The sequence below is a fragment of the Prosopis cineraria genome, unplaced genomic scaffold, assembly GCF_029017545.1.
Source record: "Prosopis cineraria cultivar Desert tree isolate PC_DT_omini unplaced genomic scaffold, ASM2901754v1 PC13, whole genome shotgun sequence".
NCBI classification, from domain to species: Eukaryota; Viridiplantae; Streptophyta; class Magnoliopsida; order Fabales; family Fabaceae; genus Prosopis; species Prosopis cineraria.
In genome coordinates, this window is record NW_026555344.1 from 8,438,714 (window position 1) to 8,448,335 (window position 9,622).

The 9,622-nt window shown below is 34.8% G+C and overlaps 1 protein-coding gene across 1 annotated transcript; it reads left to right on the forward strand.

Annotated features, from left to right (window-relative positions):
* The first annotated feature begins 299 nt into the window (after nucleotides 1–299).
* On the forward strand, nucleotides 300–6,604 carry LOC129291860 (flap endonuclease GEN-like 1). Its single transcript, XM_054929415.1, is given in 8 exon segments — nucleotides 300–668; nucleotides 1,088–1,264; nucleotides 2,123–2,296; nucleotides 2,933–3,114; nucleotides 3,215–3,452; nucleotides 3,517–3,652; nucleotides 3,875–4,335; nucleotides 6,067–6,604. Coding segments are annotated over 8 exon segments (1,821 nt in total). The 5' UTR covers nucleotides 300–473; the 3' UTR covers nucleotides 6,325–6,604.
* Nucleotides 6,605–9,622: the final 3,018 nt, after the last annotated feature.

Sequence of the window (9,622 nt, forward strand, 5' to 3'; positions counted from 1 at the left end):
TGGAAAATCATGCACAGATTTTGCCTCAACAAACACAATTTTGAATTTTCTGGGTTGGCGATTAGAACAAGCACGAATCCAGCATCCAGGGCAATGTAACAGTGTCATATTGATGATTTAACTGATTATTTTAGATGTAACCACTTAGGCAGAGCCCGATTACATTGATGGGCTTGAGCTGTAACAGCAGTATTTTGCATTTCGGCTCAAACATTCAGGACTTTTGGATGCTTCGGCTCCGTTAACCCCAGAAAAAAAAAAAAAAACAAAACAAAAACTGCAACGGCTAGAAGCCTGCGTGGCCAAAACAATCAGGTGACATCAAACGAGGAAAGCCACGCACTTCACTCCCACGAGGAAACCTAACACGGGGTTCAGACTTCACAGTTGCAGAAAGCTTCCGTCTTTCACACTGTTCTTTTTCTTTGTCAATGGATTTTCACTCAGAACCATTTTGCAACTGAGGGAAATTAATGGGGGTGGGGGGAAATTTCTGGGATTTGCTAAAGCCATACGCACGAGACGAAGGTTTGGATTTCTTAAGGGACAAGCGAGTCGCCGTGGACCTCTCCTTCTGGATCATCCAGCATCAGACTGCTATCAAGGCCCATGCTCGGAAACCCCATCTGCGACTCACCTTCTTTCGCACTATCAATCTCTTCTCCAAGGTGCATATGATGTCTTAGTCTTACATTTTTCCATTCTCACTCCGACCCGTTTGGTTGTTACTTTTGTGCTATGTTTGGTTAGACGGGAGGGGACGGGAAGGGGGAGGGGAAGAATCCCCCCACTTTGGGGGAGGTTTTGGAGGGGAAAAATTTGCAGGGGAGGGAAACTCCAACCAAAACAGGGGTTAAGGAAAAGTGTTTGAAAGCGATGTCTTCTTCTTCCTCCTCCTCCTCTTCTTTTGTTGTCGTTTTGGTTTAAATGAGTTCTTGTCCAGTGAAAGAGTAGCTAGCAAGGGTGTCATTATGATGAGGTGGACATAAATTAGTGTTCTTTTGTCTCGTTTGCTTCATTGGCAAGGAGAGGCAGAGAAGTAAGTTTTATTTGGGATAGATTGATGGTGGTTTTGTGAATTTTGCAGTTTGGAGCATATCCAGTCTTCGTGGTAGATGGGACCCCATCGCCGTTGAAATCGCAAGCTAGGATTTCAAGATTTTTCCGTTTTTCTGGCATTGAACTAACAGATTTTCCGGTGGGTGAAGAAAGTGTTCCCGTTGAGAGGAACCGTGAATTTTCAAGACGTGTTAAAGAATGTGTGGTGCGTCGATTGATTAACCTTGATCCCTGTCGTCAGTTTGCAATTGTTCTGCAGATCCTCCTTTTTTTTTTTTGGCATTATCTGCTATTGTGATCAAATCGTCATTTCATCCTTAAATACACGATGGATTCATGGTCTATTTGTTAAAAAGAAAAAAAGGTCTTGGATTCATGGTCTATCCCAAAACACTATCGATCTCAATTAGCGTGTTGGATATGTAAGCTTCATGTTTTTTTTTTCCCGTATTAATAATGACTTTGGATCTGTTCAGATTATTTTTTGAAACTTTTTTTTTTCCATTATTAAGAGGGAAACATTTCTGATGTTAATATAAATATATTGGATATTTATTGAGTTATTATGGGCGCATCATTTCAGCGACTGAAGAAAAATCAAGTTAATTTAGTGTTATGTAGAATTATTATTCATTTTGAAGTCCTTTTTCTGGGTGCTTTTACATGGCTGCACTTTATTGAGAAAACATTCAAGGATAAGTCTTGCAAATTAAGAGAGGATTTGGTTTAGGAGAATTTTATTATTTAGGAGTCTTGGCAGTTCTTTTGTTTAGGAGTGATCATCCTTCTGAAGGACTACCTTTTGTATTCAGATTCATCCAGTTTAGCTTGAATAAATGAGATGTGTACACTTCAAGTGAGCGAGATGTTGCATTCACCAACCTTTGAATTCAACCCTAAACTTCAACTGATTGATCCTGCATTGTTTCCATTAATTTCTTCTGTATCTTATGTCAATAACATTTCTTTACTTACTATAAGTGGTTGGAGTTCTTTTTTATTAATTTATACTTGTTTGTTCTTTTTTAATCTTTTCTATATAGTTATAATTGTTTGGTGTTAGGAACTTGTTGAGCTACTCGGAATGCCTGTACTATATGCTAAAGGAGAGGCAGAAGCACTCTGTGCCCAATTAAATAGTGAAGGTTATGTGGATGCTTGCATTACATCTGACAGTGATGCATTCCTATTCGGTGCGAAATGTGTCATAAAAGCTTCTGCTCTAATGCTAAAGTAAGTGGCCTTGTAAATACAGTGCCGGCTGCCATCTTCCTTCTTTTTCCTTAATTTTTCTCATGTCTTCTGATTATTGTCAAAATTTATAATAATTCAAATTTGCCTGACTGATTAAATTGAGTTGTAAATATGCTAATTTCATTTATATGACAAAAGAAAGTTCAAAGCTAAATCTAATATAATTACCTTAGTCTAGCCCCTCTTTATTCTTGCATTGTCAGTCTGTCACAAAGGGTTTCCTTGTTATGTCTTTATGGTAGTAATTAAAAGTTAATATTTACTCCTTTTAAGATAGAGTGCATGAGATGAGGAAGGAGGACTGAGATGATTATGCAGGTTTAACCACAAACTGTCTTTTTGGTCAAATAATTCTTTCCAACATACATATATTTTAGTTCCATAACTCCCAAAACATAGCAACATATAAGCAGAATCTCTGACATGGAAATTCCAACTTTGTCTGAAAATTTCTCTTTATCAACCTTTAAAAATAGAGAGATGCATTTTCCATGCCGGATGGGATTACTTGAGTGCTCTTTCTTCCTGCAATCTTCTGGACTCTTTTTTATTTTTTTAAATTTTTTTTTATGGATTTCTTTTGGCTTTTTGTTTAGTTTAAGACTTTTATTGTCTGCAGGAAGCGTTTGAATGCTACAATATGGAAGATATTGAATCTGGTCTTGGGTTGAAGAGGAAACACCTCATAGCTATTTCTCTTCTTGTTGGAAATGATCATGATTTAACAGGTGTTCAAGGGATTGGGCTTGATACGGCTCTTCGTTTTGTTAGTTGTTTTAGTGAAGCAGATGTATTGAATAGGTGTAAATTCATGATTATATCGTACTTTTTATTTTTGATCATGAAATGATTAGTATAAAGTGAAAATTAATTAGTTTGGATTGAGAATGTCTTTTTGCAGATTGCAAGAGATTGGCAATGGGAAAGTTTCTCCCACCGGCATTAAATCTGCTGAAGATTGTGTTGACATGGATGGGAACTTTCCAAGCCATAAACAGCTTCACTGTTCCTTTTGTGGGCATCCAGGCAGCAAAAGAGATCATATGAAATCTCCTTGTGAATTTTGCAGTGCAAATGATAATGAAGGTTGCTTGAGAAAACCAGAGGGTTTTACTTGCGGTTGCCCTTCCTGTGATATGGTATGCTCTCTCAGCCATTTTAGTTTTACTAGGGTGGTTTTTAAGTTCAACCTTGGATTGGCAGCTTAGGAAACGAAAGGCACAGAGAAGGATGGAAAATTGGCACACAAAAATTTGTCTCAAGATTGCAAAGGAGCCCAAGTTTCCCAGAGATGAAATCATTGAAATGTACTTCTGCAATGACAATGGTTGCCACTCTGGTATGTTGAATTCTCTCTCTAGCTGTAATTGGCAAGATGAATTTTGTCACTGGCATTAAATTACAATTGCCCTTAGTGAGGTTTTTATGATATGTGCTCAGGATTTGGGTGTATATCCTATTTATGTTGATTTTCTTCAAGTTTTGCTAATATGTCTGTAATTATGGAAACTTGTTATTATAGTTGCCATTCATTCTATATTTTGTCCTTCAATTGTTGTAGCAAGTGATGGTCCTTGCATCTCATGGAGTAGACCAAAGATTGAGATGCTGATAGATTTTTTAAACTTTCATCAGCATTGGGATCCGGCTTACATTCGAAAGCAGATTTTTCCTATGATGTCTACCATCTTTTTGAGAGACATGGCTAATACTCCTGTAGAAAGTCTCGTATTTGGGACATTTGAGTTTGATTCAATACAACGTGTGAAGATAAGATATGGATATCAATTTTATGTTGTCAAGTGGAAATGTGCAGTTGGCAACATTAGTTGTACAGTTCCATCACACGAATCTAGCATGCAACAAGCAGATGGTAGTGAGATTGATGATTTTGTGGATCTACTAGATGATTCTAGTGTCTCTGATATGAGTGATGGTTGTAGCTTCCTATTGACAGATGAAAATATGGATCTTGTGAGGGCTGCATTTCCAGCAAAAGTTGAAGGGTTTTGGCAAGAACAGGTGCGCTTACTTTTTACCTTTTCAAGCCCCCTTTAAAAAATCCTTTTTGACTTTTCAATCATCTGCCCTATGTGACATTATTTTAGTTGATTGTGGGAGTTGGAAATTGAATTACTAGTATTATAAATTTAGGACGTCAACCTTTTTATTGTGTATTAGTTTAATTAAATTTGGCATTGAACTGTTAAGAGTCAAAAAATTCGTTGGCAAAAGAATTATGGCTTTATTTTGCAAATAGTTCATAATCAAGTGTTGAATAGACGTAGTTATGGGAACTAATAGGGACCAGGATAGGATGTTGGTGGGCCCATGATTATTGGCCCCAGACTAATTCATGGGTTGTAAGGTGTGAGAGTGCAAGAGAGAGAAGATATAGATTGACAAGGAATATAAGAGGGGTGAGAGGCTAGTGAGAGGTAGTAAGTGTTGTGGAAGAGACTCTAGCCTCTTAAAAGCTAGATGTGAGGGTTACATGTTGTTTGTGATTTCTTTTGCTTATTATACTCATCTTTTCTACCTAGTGGAATAAAGCTGTTGGTGTATTACACCCATCCTCTACTTAGATCATATTCTAGCGAATATATTTTCTTTGGGCTGATTCACTTGCTTATCATTTTGGCTTCCGGTGAAGTTGCTGTAGTGTTGAGCTTTTGGTGGAGGAGAGCACACACTGTCACACAATTGGCTCTTCTTCATCTTCATCTTTGGAGTGGCACACAGAGGGAGAGGGAGTGGGCTGTATTGGAGAGGGAATGTCGATAGATTTGAGACTTGAGAGGGAATGGAAGGAGTGAATAGATATGAGATGATACACCTCGAACTTGTTCGATTGGGACGATGGAGACGGGACGAATCTTCATCATCTTCTAGCAGCTTGATGCGCAATGTGGATCTGGAGAGTGGAATGGAGTATTGGATGGAGGTGATGGGAGATTAGTCAATTAGGAGTTCAGGACTTGGGGATTTTACAGCGATTGCCAATAGTATTATTAGGATAGAAATAACTAAATAAAAGAGGGGCCAGTTTGCATAACTCGTATGCTAGCCTTGTATAGCTCGCCCTTTTCACAAGGCAGGCTAATCCAACCCATGTCTGAAAACAGGCTCATTTTGCTAGCTTAGCCTACTAAAATTGGAAGGTAAATGGGTTGGTCTGCCGGGCCTGTGCTTGTTTTCCTGACTCTAGTTTGGTACACATCAACCTGATGCCACAAGAGCATGAGTGAGTTATGATCTACTCCAATCGACTTGCTACCTTGGTTTGCTTCGTGTAGGTTGCCCTTGATTTTGAAGAGCCACATTTGAAGCAACTGGAATGGGCCATGATGGAAGAAATTGCATGAAATAGGGTGAATTTCTGGTGACAGGAGCATGCGAGGAGCATGAAGAACCTTATTCTAAGTTGAGGGTAGGGAGAAAGAGATGGAAGGAGGGATAGAAAGAGATAGGGAGAAAGCAAGGAGAAATTAAATCGAGGGGGAGAGACCGAAATGTTTGAACTTCGTTCAAGTTTAAATAAACTGAATCCTAAAATTTCAAAAGAAATATAATCCTAGATAAGATAGGATAATACACTTAAATACTAATTCAACTTCAAACTAAATTAACATCCTACTTAAATTTTCACAAGACAATTAAATTCAATTTTTCTTCCAATCTCCATCACCTGGTTTATGTTTTTAACTCGTGTTATTGGAAGTTTGAGTCCTAATTTGCTCTTGAAAAATGCAGGAATTGAAGGGATTGAAAATAAGAAAAGCTTCTACCCCGCAATCTCTAGAGAATGAGAATTCATCACCATTGAACACAAGAAGCACTCAACTAAGCATTACAAAGTTCTACCGCTCAGTGAAAACGCAAAATCATTCAAAACAGGAAGAGGCATCTGATAGCTTTGATAACCTTGATGGTGGGACCTCAAAAGGGAAAAGAACGATGTCCAGTCCAAATCTAACGAAATCAGCGAGGCGTCGCCTTTTATTTAAGTAGATATGTTAAACTTTTGGATCTCGAGTCCTGAAATGCTTTTGGAAAATGTTGAGGCAACAAGAGTTTGAACATAGACTGGCGTGTTAGTATGGTATTAGGTTTCTTTTTTGCATGTCTAGGGTGGGTCTTCAGAGGTGAGATAACTTCTTATGTTATTAGCTTCTGTTTCTTTCCATTCATGTATAAATCTCATTTTCTTTTCTGTAAATTGCGGTCTTTCTTAGTGTTGAGTTCTTGTGTTGTGTGGCTAGAATTTCAATTTAGATTATGTTGTCTTATAGCCTCAACTGATGTTTTTCTTCATAATCTTTTGATACATCGATCATGGTTGAAATTATACAGGATAATCTTCGCAAGAGATCTTCACAAGGCTTTTCAATTAACTACTATGAAATCATCAAGGATAATCTTTTGTCAAAACATTTCACATAATCCTTGAACATTAGCCCTACATTCTAATCATACAGATGGTCTACATTTTGTTTTGCCCCTCATGTTAAGGAAGGTACCTACACCTTCAGCCTATTGTTTGCCAACGTCACATTCAACTTGTTTTTTACATTGGTCGACTTATGAGGGTTCCTTCCAATTTGACAGAAGGATATCAAATGTTATGTTTTTGATAGTTGATAATTTATTTTATATCATTTCATAGTATAACATATTAAATATTTCTTGAAAAATAATTTATAATTAAATTTGCACTTTTACCTTTTAACATGTATGGTAGGTATGTTGGGATAAATGACATGCTAAACTTGTGTTTTTATACATGCATTGCAGTAGTATGTCTCCCAGTTATTTGTATGGTATATTTGAAAGCCTTCATTGTTTACATTTATGAGTTGAAAAAAAAAAAAGGTTATTGCTTGTCTTCTGAGTTTTGATTCAAATCAATATCTTGATTTTATATTCATTGAGTTAGGAAATAAAAATAAGTCCAAATGATAATCTATTTCTTTGTACCTCATTTGGTTGGTGCAAACAAAAGGGTTCTCCTTTCTCTTGCACAAAAATTGGGTGTGTTCTCTACTAACATTACTTAGTACTAACTCTTTATTTTCTCACTTTTTTTATCAAGGGAAAAAAAGAAAATTTTATTTATAAATACGCCTTTTTTATTCTCTTTTCCATTTCACTCTATTTCATGAACCAAAAGGCTTTCATTGGTAAATATGCTTTATAGAAAAAGAAGGTAATGTAGTATTTCATTAAAAATATTTTATTTTAATTTTAATTTATTGTCGATCTCATTTAGTAGGGTAAGTTTTATTGTTGTTGTTAACTTGATTGATGGAGTAATAGTAATATGTAATTTTTTTCAATAAATTTTTTAATATAATTAATGTATTATACAAAGTTAATAAGTGAATTTTTTGCATTAAGAAGCATGTAAATTTATCTCATCTGCTAAATTTCAGGGGAATCTATTTTCCCTTGAAAAGGCTTGTAAGATAACATTGACTTCAAATTATTTTTTTAAAAAAGGACTCTTGGACTCTATGTTGAAATGAAAATACTAAATACTGGTTAAAATTAACGATTAGAGGTGGAGTGATTTTATTATGATGGTGGCTTGTCAATCAACCGCCAAAAAGTTTATTTCTAATTCCAAAAATTAACTAAGAATTTAGTGTTTTATCTTTTGTCTGAAGTGTTGGGATTTTTTTTTTTTTAAACATTTCGAAGTGCTTTTTCCTTTTTGTAATAAGGCCTTACTTCAGGGGTGAAAATGTGGTTTCTGTTGAAATTAAAAAAAATGAAAAATAATGTTATTGTCCGAACATTTCCTTTAGGAATGAGATTTTACCAATTAATAACTTTGTACATTGAATCTAGCATACAAAAAGAATGCTAGTGGTTCAGGTGAATGATAATAAATGCAATGCTTTGCGCTTTTTTCTCCCCTTGATATTGCAACTTCTGCAATAGATCTATTTGTTATTGTCATCATGGAGTTTGATGCTCACAGAGAAGATGAATCAGTACCAATTTTTGGCATCAGAGTCTTGGCTGTGGATGGAGGTTCAACATGCCTAGCAATTATATCCAAAATTCTCCATGGCCTTGGACGTGAAGGTATCTGCATCAACATATTTTAAAAGGAAAATGTGTTTTGCTTTCATTTGTATCAAGTTCTGCATGATTAACTAGATTTTTCTTTTTTTAATATTCTTGCCACTAATTTTATGATACTACTGGTTCATGAAAATATCAGGAGAATAGAATAGGCTAAAAGTGTCTACTATATACTTTGTGAGCACAACTTATTCATGCCTTATGCTTATTATAGTTCTCAAATTTTGATGTCATTTATGTTATATTTTCTACAATAAATCACTAGAAATGGATGATATAGTCATTCCTGATAATTTAAGCCCTTGTGTCACAAATATAATTTGGGCATGCAATAATGGTGTCCTAGAGCAATTTGAGGCATATGCCATACCTGTTACAAGTGTGGAACAACCATTGGACATTATAGATTTGATATTTTAAAAGCATTTGTTCTTGCTTCATACCATCTAATAATATGATTCCTACACGAGTGGGGTGTGTGGAATTACTTGATGTAAATGGCCGTATAACACCTAAAAAATTAAGTCTAGTCAAATAAAAAACAAGTTCTAATTAAACTAATAAAACTCAAGTATTCTTTTAATAAAAAATGTAGTACAGTCCAAGTATTCTAATGTGTGTGTGTGTGGGTGTGGCCAAATAATCAAAAAAATTAATTATTTAATTTATATTGTTGTGATTTAATTATAACTCAATCTCTAAACTTTAATTTATTGTAATTAACTCGATTGGTCCTTATAGTTGTAACTTAATTGTAACTCAATTCATATCTTTGTCCTATTTAACTCATTTTTCTAGAGGTTTAGCCATTAAATATTAGTTCCTATATTTTAAAATTTTAATCTTTATAACTTTTATAAAGCTTAAAAGAGTTTAGTAATTTAAAATATTTTTAAATTTTAACATAATTTAAATATTTTTTAATTTTATTGTGTAAAATATAGGAACTAATATTTAAAATAATTAAAATTATAAAGATTGAGTTTGTAAGAGTTAAAATTTAGAGACTGGGAAACTTCTAAGTCAAACTATAAAGATTGAGTTATAATAAATTAAAATTATAAAAAGCAAATGATTACTTTTCCCTAATTAAAATCAAACCCAAAATTATCATTCTGTTAAGACCAAACCCAAGATGTAACTAATTCAAATCAATCAACCTAGCTAATTAAACAAAACTCATGCCTCAAATTAGACTAAAAACATACAACCCAATCTC